We start from the raw sequence: 21,350 nt of genomic DNA, 5'->3' as shown, positions 1-21,350 counted from the left end.
TACAGCCTCCATGAGCGCACTGGGTTTGACTCTGAATGAATAAAGAGAACCTGCCGGGTTGTGAACAGAGGATCACCCCACCCGCCCTGTTAAGTCTAAAGGCAGGCACGGGTGAGCCACGAGATAACCCAGCTCAGTACAGTAATCCCAGGGATGAGGGTGCGGCTGGACCTGAGGGGGAGCAGAGGTGATCAGATGTTCTGGACAGAGGCAAAGGGCTTTCTCAGCACCCTGGCCATGGCATGGGAAAGAAAGATGAATCACTGATTGCTCCTTCTGACAGAACAACTAGAAGGATGGGACTGGAATAAATTAAAGATGGAAAGGTGATGGGGTGAACAGATTTGGGGCCCAAATCCAACACTATGCCTTTGGATGTATGAAGACTAAGGTGCCTATTAGACATCCAAACAGAGCCACTGAGACGACAGATGGATAGGTAAAGTTAAAGATTCAAAGGAAGGTCTGGAAGAGAAACGCCTCTAGGAATAACCTGTGGATAGTCTTCTATACAACGGCAGGACGGAACCACCTCTGGAATGTGCAGATAGAGCAGAGCATTCCAGCAACAATAAGCTGGAGATATGGACCTAATAGGACGTGCTGTATTGATCATACTTTCCTTGGAGGGTCAACTATTGACTTAAGAGACAATCTCACTTTCTACATTATAAAACCAATCTACTCAGTCTTCATTCTGATGACTTCTATATATTTATACTGCTCTCCAAACCCTTATTTATAATCACAAATCTCTGATACATTCCTACTTTAACATATTTGTATGAAAATAACATAAAAATGCTTAACATACAGCATATTATATGGCAGTCTATAAATCAAAATGAAGTAAAATTTAATCTAATGATTTATTTATTTATTTATTTATTTATTTATTTTGGTGGTACTGGGGTTACTGGAAACCCTTCTACCTCCGGGCTCCACTCCCAGACCTATTTTACATTTTTGTTTGGAAACAGGGTCTCTTAAGCCAGCAAGGCTGGCTTCAAACCTGCCTGATCCTCCTGTCTCTGCTTCCCAAGCGCGGGGATTATAAGCGTATGCCACCACGCCTGGCCCTAATCTAATGTTTTAAAATTTTAATTTTACAGAATTATTTTGAATTTATTCTATGACATTTATTTATTTATTTATTTACTTATTTTGGTGGTACTGGGGTTCCTGGAAGACAAAAATGGAGTAAAAAAACTTCAGAATTTCAGGTTAGATTGAGAAGCAAAAACTATGGTTAGAATTTTTATTGTTAATTCTGTGAAGTGGTTTATAAAGGGGGAATGCTAAGGTTGGATTACCATGATTTCCTTAAATAAAAAATTTATGACTTACATATTACATGGTCTCCTTAAATAGGAAGTACAGTCAACTTCATTTTGAGATTTTGAAATAAGTGCTTTCAAAGTGTGTACTACCACACATTTGCATTGAGAACATCTGAGATATTTTTTTTTAAAATCACAATCCCCAGGCCCCACCAAAAATTCACTGTCTAAATCCTCTGGGCTACTGCATGTTAGCTCAGTACTGCATGTTAAGTAAGCACCTCCATTGAGTCTTCTGTCAATTTTTTTTTTTTTTTTTTTTTTTTGCGGGTTTGGGGATGAAACCCAGAGGCATTTGACCTCCGAGCTACACTCCCTGCCCAATTTTTTATTCTTTATTTTGAAACAGGGTCTCACTGAGTTGCAAAGGGCCTAAGTAGTTTAGGCTGTCCGTGAACCGCGATCCTCCTGTCTCAGCCTCCCAAATGCCGGGATTACAAGCGTGTGCCACCACGCCCGGCTTAATGTCAAAATTTGAAATCTACTGTTCTTAAAGAATCAAGAGGATGGCCCTTGCAGGAAACACTGGAGATGAGAATCCACTCACCAACTAATAGAATTTCATTTTTATAAGCTTGTCTGAAAAATTTTTGGATAAAATAAATGTAATTGCTCCCAACTCATACTAGAAGAGAGACAGCTCTGTTCTTTGCATCCTAACTGCTGTTTTTCTCCCCTTTTCTCCATCATTTTATCTATCCACTTGCCCCCTCAAACTAAAACCTCTTTCCCTTCCCATTGCCGAACACCTACATGATCTGCACTCAACACCTGTTCTGCCAGGAAACCATTTCCTCCTTGTGCATTGCCACCAAGTGCTCACTGTCCTCACTGACATATATTTGTGTGAGTGTGCTCGTGTGTATGTGTGTGTATATGTACTCACACATATATGATGCTCCAGAGCTTATAAAGCACCTCAGTACATTCTATTTTAGTTAATTTCAAAATAGTCTCAGAAAGCCAGGTATGGTGGCACACACTTGTAATCCCAGCATTTGGGAGGCTGAGACAGGAGGACCGTGGTTTGTGGACAGCCTCAGCTACTTAGTGAGGCCATTTGCAACTCAGTGACAACCTGTTTCACAATAAATAATAAAAAATAGGGCTGGGGTATATCTTGGATGTAGAATGCCCCTGGGTTCCATCCCCAGAACCACACACACACACACCAAAAAAAAAAAGTCTCAAGAGCATCCCTGTATTGCTGATAAGGAAACTGAGGCTGAGATAATAAGTGACTTGCTAGGATTAATCACAAATGAGTGACAGAGACCTATCTCCCACTCAGGCTATCCCAGAAAAGCATGGCGAAACTATATTCTTCAGGATAAACTACTTTTTGGGTGACACCTTTTATAGCCTTTCATCCTCACACATCATTCACCAAGATTTCCTGGATATCCACTTGTGGAGCATTATTTCTGCGTGGCTTCCCCCACCTTGCCCATTTCTAATTCTTACTACTTGCATTTATTCTACCAAAGATGCTCTTTACTCTTGACCTTCTGTGGGTTTATTGTTGTTGTTGCTTAGTCTTGTTTTGCTTTGCAGTCTTATGGCAAATGACACCCCTCAACTGACATATCATGTGGCAAGTAATACTGCAAAGAAGCACTTTTCTGGGTACTGCATTTTTTTAACATACACTACAATGTAGTTAGATTGAGGCTAAAAGACAAAGTTTCACCAACTAAAATAATTTTCTACAGTAAAATAATTTAAAATAACTTTGAATTGCAATTAAAATGTGCGATCAGATAGAGGCTAAGAAGACAAGTATCACCAACTAAAATAAATTTTCTAAATTAAATAAATTTAAAAGAACTTAAAATAACTTTGAATTGCATTAATATACAGAAAACTAAACCTAGAAGATTTTTGTTCTTTACCAACTTTTAAATAATTAAATAAAAATCAGAGCAAAACATATTTAAATACATTTAAATTCATGTAATATGTAAATAATAAAAAGGTAATTATGGATAAAATGAAGTAGAGCTAACATTTTAAGTCCCTCCAAATACAGGGGAACATAGAAAGGAAGATGCTTTTAATTATGTATATTACAAAGTTGCTAAATTTTATGTTATGCTAATAAGAAACTAAACAATTTTGAGAAATGCTTAAACTATCTCCTGAATGTACAAATCTGGAAAATATCTTCATGCATAAAAGAAATATGCATTTTTAAATAAAGTTATCACTGGAAATGACCTTTAAGGAGATTCATCATTGTCCCTCTGCATGCCACCTCCTCTTCTGGTTAACCGAGTGCCAAGTACTTCTTGCCTCCTGTGCTAGTTGTTCACTTCTCTTTCCTCTTGGCCTCTTCATTCAAAGATCTGCTTGGTTATCTCAGTCCTGACTAATCTGTAACTCTTGCTATTATCCCAGTTCAAATCCCATACAGTAGTACATAAACTATAAGAAGATGGAGAATTACCACCTTGTATTTAAGTCTGCCCACTCTGTTGTTATCTGGCTTCCTGGCAAAGGGTGTAATACATTCAGTAACAACGACAGATTACTTTCAGCCCTTTACTTGATTTCTTTTTGTATATAATAGAAGTTCTAGCACTTCCAAATACAACTTTTGAGAATCCTGAAGGATGAGAGAAGGAAGGGAAACACTAATGACTGTCAGCTCACCAAACCAACACACTGAGAACTGTCCACCCTGGGAAAACTATAACTAACCAAAACAATTGTAACTGACGAATTACTGAACTCATCAATAGGGTAATTCTTTCCATTTTCTCCCTAACCAGTTAAATTTGTCAAAACAGCAGCAACAACAACAACAACAACTCTTTTGATAGACAAACAGAATGTACCAAGAATTGGCCACTTTTTGGCAATAGGCCCGAAATAGTTTTCTCTACACCCAACATGAATACCATCAATTCTAACTAATATATGACCATAAGAATCAGGAGCCATCGGCTACTATTGCAAAGTTATAATCATGGATGAAAAACATGTACTTTATGATATAAAATTAAACAATCTTAACCAGGAGTACAAGGATGTCCATGGATGAGCTGCAGAGTCAATAAATCTCCTCATACAATATACATACTCATCTGTGCATTTCCGCTTAAGAGAATCTAATGTGTTATCAATATATCTAAGTTGCCCTTAAATGAAACAAGATATAAACTATCAAAAAGGGAAGAATACAAAGACACAATACTGTGTAGAAGATAAATTAGTATTTGAAGATAAAGAGTTAATTTTATGTTTTAGTTCTACTATGCTTCCCTGAATATCAGTTTTGTAAACTGTAAAACTAAAAAAATTACACCAACTCTGAGGATTAAATACATGTAAAGTACTTGGCAGTGCTGACAACTGTTGTATTATCAACTGTTATTTAAGAACACAGAGTATACTAATTATAATAAATGGGGCACAAAACATTTAAAATCAGCTGCTATATTATGTAACTTAATCATTTTCTTTGAAATGTAGTCACATAGAAATATGTATTGATCCTGTACTAGTTTTGTTGTTGTTGTTGTGTGTTTGTTTGCAGTACCAGGGATGGAACCCAGGGCCATTTTACCTCTGAGCTACACCCTCAGCTCTATTTTTATTCTTTATTTTGAAACAGGGTCTCCCAGAGTTGCAAAGAGCTTCACTAAGTAGCTGAGGCTGGCCGAGAACTGTGATACTCCTGTTTCAGCCTCCCAAATGCTGGGATTATAAACGTGAGCCACTGTGCCTGGCTGGTCTCGTACTAGTTTATAATTGCTGCTATAACAAATGGCCACTCATTCAGTGGGTTAAAACATACAAGTTTATTGTCTTCAAGTCTGGAGGCTAGAACATCAAATGGGTCTTACAAGGCTAAAATCCAGACGGTGCGGGTCCTTTCTTTTCCCTGTTTCCAGAGATCCTCTGCATTCCTTGGTGCTCTAACTCTGCTTCAATCACTGCGTTTCCTTTCTTGGCTCTGACTCGACAGCCTTCCCCCTCCACTCTTCTAAGAGCCCCTGTGATTAGACTGGGCCCCTGTGCTGGATGATCCAATAATATCCCCTTCGCCTAATCAGGAGAAGCCCATCCTGTCTGTGATGGCACGGAAGGCTCCAGGGATTAGGTAGGACTTGGCATCTTCAGGTGTGAAGAGGGCCAGTCAGACAGAATTTATTCATACAATATGCTTATTTACTGTGTAAATTCTGCTACTAAAATGAATGGTTATTTGTATTTTGAAATATCAGGTACTTATTTTTCTTTATTACCTAAAATGAATCAACTTTCCAGAATAACCCAAAGCAATTCTTTTTAGTCACAACTTTTTATCTCATGTTGTCCATACTTGATGCATGTTATGCTTTCATTTATTAATGTAATAGAGCACTTCTTCAAAATCATTGCTATCAATAGCCAATAGAAGGCCTGTTACTTCATTTGTCTTCATTTTAATTTTTCTAAATCATATTCTTTAGGTACAAATATTCCATTTATCTTAAAGTTTGAGGAAACTTCTGAAGCATATTTTAAGGAGAAGAATAAGTGGTATGAGCCCAGTGATTTGCTTTTATCAAGAACTCTCCTCTTTTCTACAAAACAGAGACCAGACTCACCAGTGGTTCTCTATTCTTGACCAGACGAATTATTTTTACAGAGTCTTCCTCATCGTCAATTTCATCGGGCATAGGAGGCAATACAGGATCATAATTCTTTTGAGCCACAGTATCATGTACAGAGAGCAAAGCCTGTAAAATTTAAAAGTTGGTAAAAAATTATTAATCAATCACAAAACTGCCAGTAACCTCAAATTATATGGAAAATACAAGTAGTGTTATGATTCTGACATAGCTGTACCTCCATCTTCAATGTCATGACTAGAGAATCACAATCAGTCTATAAATTCTCTGGTTTATCCTGATAAGGAGAATGTCTGGGGGCAGGGTGGAAGGCTGCTGCTTTGGGAGAAAGAACACGAAGCTATAGGTATATTTTTAATGAGTCAGTAGAAACATAATTTTTTCCTAATGTTTTCTCCCTATTAGCAGGAAAAATATCAGAACTATCAATGTGACTTTTAAAAAAATTTTGTGTAATGGGTGTGTATAGAAGATAAAAATATTTCTAGTTATAACTAATATTAATTTGCATACAAAACATTGGTCTGCTCTGATTATAGGCCACAGATGAGAACAACACTGGAACCCTGCACGTCAGTACTTCAGCTGAGTGGGCTTCAGACTTTCAACCAAACGGTTCTTTAACCAGCAGCATCACCATCCATAAAATATTCCAGTCAAGAGCCTAGAAATCGTTGTTGAAAGCTCCTTTCACTGACACCCCCCAAATCCCACTTATATCCTATTAAATATGCTCCCAACACATACCTAAAATGTGTTGTCTTCTCTGGTAGAGATCAGAGATTGGTAAATGATGCCACCAATTGCCTTTTTTTTTTTTCAATTACATGACAGATTTATTTTTCATCTAGTAATTGCTGAGGAGAGACGACTGCTGAAGAGCCCACTGCTGAAGAGGCTCGGGGAATCCTGGGGCCTCCACCCAGCGCCTCCAGCCCTCAACATCCAGTGTCAGAGGAAGACTCCCAAGAGCTGGAGCTGTTCACAGAAGTGATGCCACCAATGTCTGTAGTTTTATTTACAGAACACAGCCATTTATGTGTTATCAAGGGTTGCTTTCAGACTATGATGGCAGAGTAGTTCAAACAAATGATTTTTTTTTTTTTAACCAAAAAGTTGATGGCCCCAAATCTGGCCATTGTTTTCAGCCTGAGTACAGCAAAAGCCTCTAAATGGTCCGCCTGCATTCATCTACATGCCAAACTTTAGTGATTTCAGAACTGTCATTTTTACTAGTTTTGCTTTACAAATATTAGCAACAATTTTATTCTATACAACTACAAGTCCTTTTGTATTCCATTCTCCCTTTTTAACTCTGATGATTTCATTTCCCTATATAGATTTTTCCTTTCGAAGGGAGATATTTAAATGAAAAGTGTGTTTCCATATGTCATAACCACCAATCACAACTGATGCATTTACCTGTTTCTCTGAAGCCTCTACAGGAAATTGAACACTAGTCTGGTAACTCATCAGGCTTACAACGCTCTCACTGCCTTGGACCCCCTGGAGTCAACTCTTATGTTCCGAGTATCTGTCAGGTCCATAAACTTAAGTACCAGCAGGTAAGGATGAAGAGCCCTGATTTATCCCTCCAGAAGGAAGCTTCATTTTTCCTTCTGAGTGCTTTAATGAAGCCTCATCCATCCAGCATACTCAGGCAATGAGTAATTTCTGGTGAGTGTTTTGGAAAGTTGAAATACTATAAAAATTTTTTTGTTATTTTATGGCCTTTCTGCAAATCTGCCAAATTCTCTCTGACTTCCTAAATTATAATACCATGTTCTGGAGATGGTGTCACTCCACTGTTTCATCAGAATGAGCCACAGATAATGACTCACATGAGTTAATATGCCTTTACCGCAGCAATTTGATGCTGAGGAGAAGTTCTTGTTTATTAGTGACTGTCTTTGCTTCCCTAGAAACAGAATTTCTGCACAGACAGATATCCGTTACTCAGTGCACCTAAACACCACCAATGTTTTCTTTCCTACTGTGGCGTTGCAGAAGGCATGTGGATACTTACCACTTTTGTTGTTCCTTACTACCATCTGTTGGCAATAGAAATATATCTATTTTATTGTTTGTTTTAGACATTAAGATATAAACAGTAAACCTGGATTCTGTAGATTTTATTGACTAATAAGATAATTTATTTTTGTATACAGAAATTTACTGATCGACTCATGTTGGGTATAATCTCTAAAAATATTGGACATTTCTCAGGTGAGACCATTGTTATTATTTTCTAACTATTGAAGATTTGAGAGCAACAGGTTTTATGAGAAAAGTGTTGGAACTTTTTAGGAGCCAGGAATTATTAGGGTGAACAGGATCTTGATTTTATGCCACTATGAAATGAAGAACATGAATGAAAAGTTCAAAGGCCATATGAATGTACTGGATTATCTTATGTGAGGAGATATAAAAGACCATAATGTAATAAAAACCCCCACGTTTGATAATTTCCATTGGCTTCAATTTGCTGGGGACCCACTGCTATGTTGCAAGCATGGTGCTATGTACTAACGACAGGTTAACAAGACCATCTTGTACATCAACAAGACATACTCCCAGAGCACAGACAATTAACACACACACAACTTGTTAAATGTCCAGTTAGTTTCTAGATATGATGCTGACATTTTCAACTTTCATTTTCCTGATACTATAAAGGGAGTATTTTAGTACTCATCTAATGGGGTTTTCTAAATGATTAAAAGAATGATACACGAAGATCCAGGCAGAAACCTGCTCCTTAATAAATACTTAACATTAGCTGCTATAATTAATTGTATTGATTATTTCTGCAATAATTACATTGTATATTTAGCTTTGTATATAAACTTATACTAGATCACATTTAAATGAGAAAATATTTTCATATAGCTATTTTATATGTACAAGAATTGATAAAACAAGCAAAACCATTTTTAACAAAAGTTACATACAGTTAACAGGTTACAACACTGGATCAAAACAAAACCCAAACAACCCAGTAAATTTAAATAAATCAGCATAACAAATTTACCAAAATTCATTTTAGATTACTGATAAATTAACACCAATATAACATAAACAATGATCATGGAAGCTTATCAAACTTAAAGAAAAATCACACATACATTAATGCTTTTATTATTAAACAATATTAAGTAACTAGGCTATGTACTCTTCAAGTAAAAAAGTTGGGGGAGCCGGGCATGTGGCGCACGCTTGTCATCCCAGCATCGGGAGGCTGAGACCGAGGATCGCGGTTTGCGGACAGCCTCAGCTACTTAGTGAGGCCCTCCGCAACTCAGTGAGACCCTGTTTCAAAATAAAGAATAAAAAATAGGGCAGGGGGTGTAGTTTGGAGGTCGAATGCCCCTGGGTTCCATCCCTAGACCCGCAAAAAATAAAACAAAAAAAAAGTTGGGGAGAGGGAATAAATCAATAGAAATAAAAGACAAATGATAAGAGAAAGAATTAGAAAAACAGAATCAATAGATTCAATAAAAAGCCAGTTATTCTGAGAGACCAAGCAAACAGTTTTGGTATGCACAACAAGGAAAGAAAAGAAAGTATGCACTGGGAAATAGGATTGAAGTTCAGATATGAATCAAGCACAAGAACAAAATGTAGAATATTACCAGTGTATCCAAAACCCCTAATAAAATGTTCTGTAAGAAAAATAATTCCAGAAGAGGCTGCAAACCAGATTAAATCAATAACATTAAAAGAAATTAAAGCACTATCTATCAAAAAATCCTCCCTGAAATGACACTTGGACCAAACTGCTATATAAAGGGTTATATTACTGTTTCGTGATATTTACTGTTATGGTGGTACAACATCACAAAGGCACCAAAACTGTTACGGTGAAACCGTTACGGTGCCCTGTTGGGCTCCAGGACTGTGAGATGTAGCCCAGGGGTTCTTGTTCTTAGCTATTGTAGAAAACAACAGCCAGAAATCCTTTTTGCTATAAGCTTAAGCAATTTTATTATAACAAAGATGGAAAGAAAGGATAGGTTAATAAAGCCCCCTACCAGAAACAGTATAGGGGAGTAACTTGAAAATAAGTTACTGAAGTTTTTGGATACAGAACAGTTTTATAAATACATGATCCTTCATCTTGCTCTACCAATAATCTTCTGACTTAGGTGTAAGTCTGCCATTAACTCCATGCAGGCCCTTTTTTTATGATTATGGGGATTTCTAGCTCAGCCAAAAGACCTTCTTCCGCCTCACTGCAGGTGTAGCCTTGGTTTTGGTGTTAGGAGCAGAATGATTTGCAAAGTCAGGGGTCACGTGGTATCTGCTCCCCTTTGACAGAGGCCTGCACCCTCCTCCCACATTCTGCACCCTCTTCTGCACTCTTGGAAAATTCTTAGCTTTTCCACTAGATGTCATTTATTATGTAAACCTGTTTTTAGAATATGAAGGCCCTAGGTCCCAACTCTTCTATCTACTTGCTAATTATTTTTAGTGAGAGGACTCTGCATTATAACAGCTGCCTGAGTGCCTGGCAGTAACCAGGTCCTGACTGCTTTTTACATTTTGAAACCAATTTTCGATACATTACTACCAAATTCACTTTTCTAATTCATTTTCCAGTACATTAATACCAACGTCATTTTCCAATACCAGCACATTAATACCAAAGTTATTTTCAAATACATTTTTAAACCATTTCCCAATTCTGTACATTCACAACATTCTAACACATAGGAAAACATGAAAATATTTTCAACTTCTTTTCTACAGTTTATTTATTTATTTATTTATTTATTTATTTATTTATTTATTTATTTTTGCAGTACTGGGATGGAACCCAGGGGAACTGAACCTATGAGCTACACTCCCAGCCCTATTTTTAAAATCTTTTTAATTTGAAACAGGGTATCGCTGAGTTGCAAAGGGCCTAAGTAGCTGAGGCTGTCCGCGAATGCAATCCTCCAGTCTCAGCCTCCGAAATGCTGGGATTACAAGCATGCATTACCATGCCCAACTCTTTCCTACATTTTTAAGAGATGGGCTGTGCTATGTTTCCCAGGCTGGCCCCCAAATCTTGAGCTCAAGCAATCCTCCTGCCTCATCATTAACAAAGCAACTAAGAATGGTTATATGAGCAAAACGCTGGGGCTAGACTGCAGATGTAGCTCAGTGATAGATTTCTTGCCTAGCATGTATGAGGCCCTAGGTTCAATCCCCATACTTTAAAAAAAAAAAGCATGGTAATAGTAATTATTTTAGAATTTTAGACACAAACCAGACTTCGCTAGGCAAGCCCTGCTCAAGGGGCTCCACTGCCCAGCTCAACTCTTGCCCCTTCCCAATACACAGGGTGCAGTCCAGCCACGGCGAACTCATTCTGCACCCAAAACTTTATGAGAAAAAAATGTAGAAAAGAGTTGGGCTGTGCTGTTTCCCAAAAAGCTCAATTCTTTTCCCTTAGTAGGATTTAGACTGATAAAATGCTATTTTTAATAGTTTCAGATACTATTTGAAAACACTTTTTTGGGGTACTAGAGATGAAACCCCGGGGAATTCTACCTACGAGCTACACCCCCAGCCCTATTTTTTATTATTTATTTTGAAACAGGGTCTCACTGAGTTGTAAAGGGCCTCACTAAGTAGCTGAGGCTGTCCTTGAACCATAATCCTCCTATCTTAGCCTCAAGTGTGAGCCACCACAACCAGCTTGAAAACACATTTACTTGAAAACTGATGCTTCACACAGAATTCATCTGAAGGCTCAGAAGGTGGCCCTTTTGAAGGTATTTATCACAGGCATCACATCTCCTCACCTTCACGTTGGGTTTTGACAGCAGTTTCAACAGCTCTTTGATCTCACTGTTTAATGGCTTGTTCTGAAGCTCTTCAGCCAGCTGCAAGGGCGATAGAGGGACATGAGCAACATTCAGCAAGAGCTTTATGAGGTTCCTGGGCAGTGTCTGAGAATCTATTTGCTTGAGGCTATGACCTTCCAGTGTTCAAGGAGAGGTCAGTATGAAAGGAAGCAGACCATCAATCAGTGTGCTTCACTCCGCCCTTAGCTGGCCAGATTCAGCCCAGCACAACCTGAGTGATTATATCAGCTCTATCACCTTCCACTTATTGAAAGGAGGGACAAATCCCTGCACTTCACCTCTGTGAACGATCTTGTTCGCATACAGACAAGGGACCATTTTTAAAAAGGATTGAAGGATTTAAAGTTATTGTTCTGGCGAGTAATAAAACATTACCGTTTTTCATATTTACATAGTATATTCTGTTTTCAACTGTTTGTTTATTTATGTGTTGGTCTTGGGGTGTATCCCATGGCCTCACCAATGCTAGTCAAGAGCTTTCCATTCATTTATACCCCAAGCATGAAATTCGAATTATTTTTTACAAAGCAATTTTGTTATGTTATGCATGGGTCTCAATTACATTGGTTTCTATACAAATGATTCCCCAAACTTTCAATGGTAAATATGTTAAAATCTGATTTTTAAGGCCTTTTCAAATTGTAACTACAGCTTACTTATGCAAATATGTATAGACTGTTTTTTGTTGTTGTTGTTGTTGTTTGTTTGTTTGTTTGTTTGTTTGTTTTGGTGGTACTGGGGATAGAACCCTTCTACGTCCGGGCTACACTCCCAGACCTATTTTATATTTTATTTGGAAAGAGGGTCTCTTAAGCCAGAGAGACTGACTTTGAACCTGTGCGATCCTCCTGTCTCTGCCTCCCAAGCGCGGGGATTACAAGCATGCGCCACCACGCCCAGTATATGTATATACTTTTATTCATTTTATTCACCTTCATCTAAAAAGTTTTGGTTCTATAATGCAGATGCCTCCTTATTAAGCATATATACAATGAAACATGCCTGTAATGTCTGTAGGTAAAAACAGGACTAAACAAAATCCGGTATTTATTACATGTGCTTTATTTCCTAAATTAGAATATGAAATGTATCAGAGATGTTTTATGCACATAAGAATGTATCACTTTGAATCTCTGCTATATAATTGCAATGTACCAATAAATTTGTTTCTAATAACAAACAAAAAGAGAAAATTAACATTTGGAGATAGTGGCCTAGAATTTTACTACACTGAATTCCAGTTGTATTAAGATAATAAATGAAAAAGTTAAAAGCAGTAAATACACTACAGAATATCACTACCACACACACCACACAATTTCTCATCTAGTTGAGGGTCCCTTACAGTTTATGCAGGTGTGCTCTCAAGTCATCCGAGTCTGAAAACTAACAGTAGAATCAGCAAGTTTGTTCTCTTCCCCCAGGCTGAAAATAAAATTATAGCTACAGGAAATTAACTACTCCATCAATGCCAACTATTTCTAAAATTTATTTTTTCGTTATGATGGTAATTTGGAAAAGTCTAATACCCACAAATCATTACTAGGTTTTATAATCTATTTTAAAACAATCCTGTCTTTTTATGTATTTCATATCCCTCATTCCTATCCCAGTAACTGTCATTTTTCAGTGCTGTCAGCAATGCACCCATCTCATTTGTCTTTATTTCTCCAAAGCATACCCCTTGTCTGTGACTTTCTCAGAACACTAAGGTCTGACTGCTTCTCTCTCCCCTTAGAGGCTGAAGCCTAAAATGTCTATGACAGCCTTACCAAGGCAGACCACAGGTAGCTGCCAGCACAGGGAGAAAGTGAATGGAAAGCAACATAATCTCAGCGCAGGCTGGGTGATGACAGGGCTTTTGGAAACATTTGCAACTTCTGGTTTTCACACACATCAGTCTGCTCCAGGATGAGGCCCGCCCCACCAGGCACACTTACGTCATCAGCCAAGGCTGCTGCACCCTGGACAATGGGCACTGGGCTCTGCTTCTCATACCAATGGAGCTTTTCATGAATCTAGAAGCAAAGCAAAGGAACATGAGTTCACCTGCAAGCAAACGATCACAGATATTTAAGATTTTTTTGTAATTATAAATAGAATCAGATCCCTTGAACATTCTAAACAAGTCATTTGTTTAAATAACCCTATAGATGGCACCTGTGTGTGCAAAATTCACCTATTCCAATGATTTGGTGTTTACAATGTGGAGTGAAATGGAAAAATATCTTCATCATTGAGTGTCCACATAAGCCTTTGTATCTCTTCCTAAATAAGTATGTTAAGCTTCTAAAATCTATAATTCCTAAAGCTTATCACTTCAATACTTCAAGTATCACTTATAGTTCATATTCCTGTTAAAAAATAAATTACAGGTACAGCAAAGCAGCAAGCCAACAGCCACGCTCTGACAGGCTGTACGTCAAAGCCACCAAGGAGAAGCTAGTGCCAGGAACACCTAGGTTTCAGTTTGGAAACATCTGACCAACTACACTGTTTCTATTCCTTATTATTCATTTTCTTTTTGAATTTCCAATCCCACCAGATCCAAATTTTGAAGAAACAAAGGGATTCCTCAGAACTGTAGACATTTCTCACAACTATTAAAGAACATAACTTTTCCTATAGTAAAACAAGTGCACCAGTATTGGGAATGGCCTAGGAAGATTTGAGAAAGCTCTGATTATTAATAAATATATTTCAAAAATCATTGTGTTAAAAGGGCAGACCTGCCGGGCATGGTGGTGCATGCTTGTAATCCCCGCGCTTGGGAGGCAGAGACAGGAGGATCGCCCAGGTTCGAAGCCAGCCGCGTGCTGGTTTAGGAGACCCTGTTTCCAAATAAAAATATATATAAAAAAAAATAGGTCTGGGAGTGTAGCCTGGAGGTAGAAGAGCTTCCAAGGTTCCAGGAACCCCAGTACCACCAAAAAAAAAAAAAAAAAAAAAAAAGGGGCAGACCTGGGGAAGGACTTGGTTTCTACCAAGAAGCAGGCAACTATTCTAATGTAAATTAACCTAGCTAAAGGTAATTAGCAAGGTAATTAGCAAGTTATTCTAAAGACAGGTTTACATAATTGGATAATCAGCTAAGATGGGAGGAGGTGGTCCACTTCTTGAAAGGAGACACGAGGGTGTAAACTAAGAGTTCCTTGGGAAAAGTAAGAGAGAAACTTTACAGGGACTTTTACTAGGTCCAAATTACATGAAACAAGATGGAGGAGGTTGGTCGTGTATAAAAAGTCTGTTCTGTGTTTTGTACTTCGGTGATTTTGTTGAAAGCACTCCCTCACGTTAACATGAGGCTGTAACTGTCTTCTGTATTTCTATCTTTTTAATAAACTCCTTTAAATCTTCAGCAAGAATCAGGGCTATTGCATGTCTCTCCTTAGCTCAGGACAAGAACCTGCGGGTTTATGGGAACAGTCTTGGGGAGCCTAACAAAGGTCCCCAGGGACAGTTCTCCCTAACCAGAACAGTCCAAACCGTAACAACAAGCAACTTACATAAATAAAAAAAAAATTCTGATCTTGCATTTCCTATCATTGCAACCCAAGAAACACAAAGGCAGAAATCTGCTTTAACACAATATAAGGCAACATTGAGTAAAGAAGGGCGCTTTGACAAACACATAACCTTTGGTCCTTCAGTTGAATGCATTTCAGCTCTGACATAGAGTCCATAACATCTGACACTTTAACTCATTTCAGCTTCTCTCATTTACAGCTAATAAAAGCGGTCTCCTATATGTGAAGAACAGTTGCATCTAACAAATTCCTGCCTTTAATAGGTATCAAATAATATACTCTTTAATTATACTCAAAGCTAACCAAACTCCCCTGTACAAGTCTGAAAGACGTTATTTTGATTAGCCAAAGGCCACTGCTAAGTGAGGACTCATTACTTTTCTGGCAGCCTGGCATATAATGTAAAGCATCCAGAAAGAATTCTGGCAGTTACGATACTGCCAGAAAGATCAAGACAACAGTTTTACTGAATATCTTGGAAACTTTAAACATTTATCACAATTGGACTAGTAAAAAAGTTTTAATGTAGTTTATACGAAGAATAAAACTTAAAAAACCATGATGCTGTGTGCATGTTTATGTTGCTATTGTGCCAGTATTGGGAAAGATTTTCAATTTTAAAATATATCTTTGGCAGTAAAGAAAGCCAGGAGATTCAGGGAAAAGGGCCTTTTTACATTTCTAAAGAGAGGCAAACTTCCTCCAGGATGTGAGGGAATCCCAGATTCCAGATAAGCAAGTTAACACATCTTGGGAGTATAACAAAGGTGTGGGGGTCTGTGGGGACAGAGCCCCCCCCCCCCAGAAGGGGCGAGCTGGCTGGAGCCGGGGCAAGATATTTGCATATCAAACGACCTGCCACAGATCTGGTTGGGGCAGTATAAAGAGACTTTGGGTGGGTTCAGGAATCTTGGGTGAATTCATTTGAACACCCCCCCATGTGGCATGGGGCTGTAACTGTCCTCTGCATGTCCATCTTTTTAATAAACTCCTTTAAATCTTCAGCAAGAGTCCAGGCTATTGCATATTTATCCTTAGCTCAGGACAAGAACCCATGGTTTTTTGTGTTTGAGGTGAATTGTTTCTGGGGATTTAACAAAGGTCCCAAGGACCGTTCCCCCAAATGGTAACATTCATCTTTCACCGCAACACCTCAAACTGTAACAGGTGTCACTACGAATTACACTATGAGGTGAGACTATAATGCAACAATAAAATAATTTTTAAAACTATGAAAGTATAATTTGAAAGTATAATATGAAAGTATAATTATGAAAGTATAATTTACTAATAGCTAAATTAATATTTTAAAAATTTATTATCAAGAACTAGGTCACCTCAACCAGGTGTGGTGGTACATGCCTATAATTCCTGTACTTGGGATGCGGAGACAGGAGGATCACAGGTTCAAAGCCAGTCTCAGCAATATGGTGGGACCCTGTTTCAAAATTAAGAATAAATAAATAAGGCTGGGGCTATAGTTCAGAAGTGTTAGAAACAGACTTTAGGAGAGTATTATTTTGTAGTACTGAGGAACCCAGGAACATTCTACCTCCCAAGCTATACGCCCCGCTCTATTTTTTATACTTTATTTTGAAACAGGGTCTCATTAAGTTGCAGAGAGCCTAAGTATAGCTGAGGCTGGCTGCGAACCCACAATCCTCTTGTCGTGGCTTCTCAAGTACTGGTACTACAAGAGTGTACCACCACACTTGGCTTTTAGGGGAGTACTCATGAACTCAAAAGTAACTTGGCAAGGCACTTGACTTCTTCACAGAAGGGTGCGGGCACACCATAAATCGGGGCAAGCACACCACGTGGGCAGACCACATTTTCTTTCATCCTTCCTAATGCATAGCTCTGTCATGCTCCACTGGCCAGAGTGAGACCTCACAATTGAACCTGGCTGAGTAATTTCCCATTGGGCAAAGTGTTATTTCTTTTTTCTTTAGAACAAACAAGAAATAGGAAACCTAAACCTCTGAGAGCAAAGCATATAGACACCTGTACCAAAAAGTTATAAAAGCTACTATTAACAAAATGGATAAGGTCAGTTTTTATATGAGCTTGTAACTTTGATAGAAAAGACTGTTTTTCTTTCTCAGGCTGACACCTCACCTCTGCTCCTGCTGGTTTCTGTTCCTGCTGAACAAATGTTTGAAGGCCCCAAGAGGAGAAGATGTCACAGAGTGGAGTGACTGTTTGCAAAGGCTGGAAGATTATGATTGTTTGCTCTCTGTCCTTCCTCCTTATCTTTTCTTTCCTATGCCTCCCATTTTTTCTGAGTTAATTTGTGTTAATACCATTCTTAACACCCAAAATTATCTGCCTCAAGTAAACACATTATTTCCCCCAATGACTTTCTTCTCAAAGACTTAGAAAAACAAACAGTTCCTCTTCCCCCACCTGTTCTAGGTCCTCACCAATTAAGATAATAACCCACACTCTCACCCTGCCAACCCCTGGACTTGGTACTGTTATCAAGAATTTTCTGAGCCAGGCGTGGTGGCGCACGCTTATAATCCCAGCATTTGGGAGGCTGAGACCGGAGGATCGCGGCTCTCGGGCAGCCTCAGCTACTTAGTGTGGCCCTTTGCAACTTAGTGAGACCCTGTTTCAAAATAAAGAATAAAAAATAGGGCTGGGAGTGCAGCTTGGAGGTAAAAAGCCCCTGGGTTCTATCCCTAGTACCGAAAAAAAAAAAAAAAAAAAAAAGAATTTTCTGTCAGGTCTATGGGTGCATGCCTGTAATCCCAGTATTTGGCAGCTGAGACAGGATAATGATAGGTTCAAGGACACCCTCCACAATGTAGCCAGGCTCCTACCATCCTAGCATGATCCTGTTTCAAAACAAAACAAAATTTTAAAACGGCTGAGATTGTAGCTCAGAGCTAGAACGACCCTGCGTTCAATTACCAGTAGCAACCAACACACAGGTAGCACTGAAAGACATCACCCAAGGCCTACACAGAACTTCCTGCATAGCGACCAGGTCTAGAGTTCCTCGCCATTCAGTGTAGGTAGCTGCAAATCACATGTGCCTACTAACCACTAGTATTGTGGCTGGTGGACTGGGGGAACTGAACTTTGAATTTTATGTAATTTAAATTGAAATAATCACATGTCTCATAGCTTTCCTGATAAAGAACATGACATTGCTATATAGTATACACTCTATAATTTACCTTTATAACCCAGAAGACCTCACTTTAAAATAGCTTGGCAAATGTCTCTGAATGAGAATATTTTAGAATCCAACAGACTAATGTATAAGCAAAGAAATGCCTTAACTGTCAATAAGCTAGCATCTACTGTTAAATATAAGTCATAGCCAAACCTGCAAAATCTCAATTTAACTCAACATTTCTTGCCATAGATCCAACTATACCCAGAGTGCACTTCATTTTCTCCCCTGGGTAACAGGAAAAGGAGAAGAAATGGAGGCAGGAAGGGAGTTAGGAAAAGAGATGTCCGGAGGCTGTTTAAATTAATTTCATATGATGAGGAGACATACTTACTTCAAAAGTAAGACCCTAAAATAAAAACATGTTGAAACATTTAAAATACACTATTAAGAAAAAGGACATTTCAACCATCTGTATGTATTGTGCTCTATTAAACAGTATGTGTGTGTGCACACGCGCGTGTGTGTGTGTGTTCATGAGGGTTTGTTTTCTATAGTTAGACTGGCAATCAGAAAAGTCAGTTAAAATAAAAACCACTTCTATATGTAACCAGTTTATATAATAAAGCAATAGTTACCTTCATTTACACCTTCATTTATACCTTCCAAAATAAATGTTTAATTTTAGTAAGGGAAGCTGATACAAATAAACTAATTTTAGTTATACAGACATTAGAGCTTTTAAAAAATGTTTAATTTTTACTGCTGTGTTGAAACCTTTCATCTTGATGGAGTCCAGGGTGCAGAGCACGCACTGGCCCTCCCTCAGTTCCCACCCACTCACTCTCGCTCCCCACGGGTCTGTGCTCACACAGTGGCTGGCGCTGATACGTCTGTGTGCGTCCATCACTCCCACGGAGGCCTTTCCCACTTCTTCCTCCCCTCCCGCCTCCCTCAGCTAGGAGGTGGGTCCGCTCCTTCATCCCACTCAAGTTCTCAAGTCTCTGCTTTTTCTGGAGCCCCTCCCATGTCCCCATTTCTCTCCAGCTTCCACACATGAGGGACAACATCCGACCTGTCATTTTTTTGTGACTAATCTCAACATAACACTCTCCAGTTCCATCCATTTCCTTGCAAATGATGTAATTTTATTCTTCTTTATGTCTAAATAAAATTCCATTGTGTGTGTATCCCACAATTTTCTCAAAATATTTAAACTCTTCTCACCATACACTCTAGATGTCCTGTCATTATGATCAATTTGTAATACATATTTACTCTTACACACAAAATATTTTAACAAAACATTTCAGACTGACTGGAGAAAAGAATCTTCAATTCTGTCTTAAAGTTGAAGTAATGAATAACCATCAATTACCAAAAACAGGTTACTGAATCTAGATATTCCTTTTAATTTATTCAAATCACTTAGAGGAAAAATACTAAAAGTTTCATGACTTGAGCTGTCCTCAAACCTGCAATCCTCCTGTTTCAGCCTCCCAAGGACCAGGATTGCACATATGTGTCACCACGCCCGGCTGTGTTTGTTGTTTATGTAACTGCATGATGAAGAACGTAAAGACCCAGTGAACTAGTGCCGCTCGACATCCTGGCCTTGAGTTGTGTGACGGCACCGGGACTGTGACCCTCAGTGCACCTGTCAACCCAGTGAAAGCAGCCACCATCATTACAATACTAACATTACGAAGCTGTGGCCTGTACATCCCCCGAAATCACTGCAGAAACCCGAGAGTCCACATACACTGAGAACAAGCACTACATGAAACTCTGAATAAATGAATGCAACAAAGGATCTAACATTTTTTGTGGCTGCACAATTCATAGCAAACTATAATTCTAGTGCTGGGACACACACACACACACACACACACACACACACACACACACACATATATATATTTTTTTTTTTTTTAACCTGATATATACTTTCTCCCAGTGCTGACATTTTACCTGAAACTACAGGTCCAGGCTTGTGATATGTGTTACTGTCAGAACTAGGTGTTTTTATCTGTAAAATACCCTGATTCTGAGGTCTCAGAAGCAACAACAAGAAGCTTTAAGGAAAAGACTGGTTACTTTAAAGAAGTCCCTTAAAGAGAGATGCAGAACAGGCTTTAGCATTCCATGAAACTTGCCTATGCTCTATTCCTCAGTGCTTCAGTATTCAGTCTTCAAAGCTCTCCTTTGATGCCTTCCACTATGACCTACTGCTGCAACTCTGAGGCCACTGAAACTTGAGCAGTTTATGGCTGTGTCCCACACCGACTGCCTCTGGCATCAGCCCAAGACTGCTTTTATCATCTTCTATTATTTATTGCACCTTCTCAAAACTGTCCTTTCTTTCACATATCGATGTACACATTTCACCTGCATATTTTCACTTTCATATATTTTTATGTTCTACACTGCTATTTTATTTTTCTGCTTTAAAATAACATAAAACTTTTCTTGCACCACTACCATGACAGCTGGGACATGTTAATGCACTCAAATGCATATTGTCAATATATCTTAAAAAAATGACATTGCCCCTGCCAGACTCTAGGTTTTATATTAAACACAGCTACCATTCCTCTTATTCCTGGAAGAGTTACCTAAAATGTTTATCTTCCTGTGAAAAACACATTTCACTATAAATTCATTTTAATAGAAAAATCAAAGCTCCTATTATATATAAACTCTGCAGACAAGAATAATCAAATATTCCTCTCAGCCACAAAGAAACAAACCTTTATAACAGCTTTGTGTATAGGAAGATGGCCTCTAGGCAGACAAAGAAAATTTAGAATCAAACTAGTCACTTTAATCTTGTACCAAAACAAATTTTCCTATCACCTGGAAAACTAAAAATTTTAGGGTACAAG

The 21,350-nt window shown here is 38.4% G+C and overlaps 1 protein-coding gene across 1 annotated transcript in view; it reads right to left on the bottom strand.

The window, feature by feature from the left end:
• The window catches only part of MPP7 (MAGUK p55 scaffold protein 7), a gene marked incomplete at both ends in the record, with an annotated part of 138,646 nt that overhangs the window by 64,378 nt on the left and 52,918 nt on the right, over positions 1-21,350 (bottom strand). Inside the window, 3 exons of the mRNA XM_080716876.1 lie at positions 5,936-6,067; positions 11,752-11,832; positions 13,755-13,832. Coding sequence (XP_080573002.1) covers positions 5,936-6,067; positions 11,752-11,832; positions 13,755-13,832 — 291 coding nt within the window. The remainder of the gene's footprint in view (positions 1-5,935; positions 6,068-11,751; positions 11,833-13,754; positions 13,833-21,350) is intronic.

This window comes from Muscardinus avellanarius, assembly GCF_963383645.1.
Source record: "Muscardinus avellanarius genome assembly, chromosome: 20".
NCBI lineage: Eukaryota > Metazoa > Chordata > Mammalia > Rodentia > Gliridae > Muscardinus > Muscardinus avellanarius.
The sequence above is the reverse complement of the archived record's forward strand: the minus strand, read 5'-3'. Positions and strand labels throughout refer to the sequence as shown.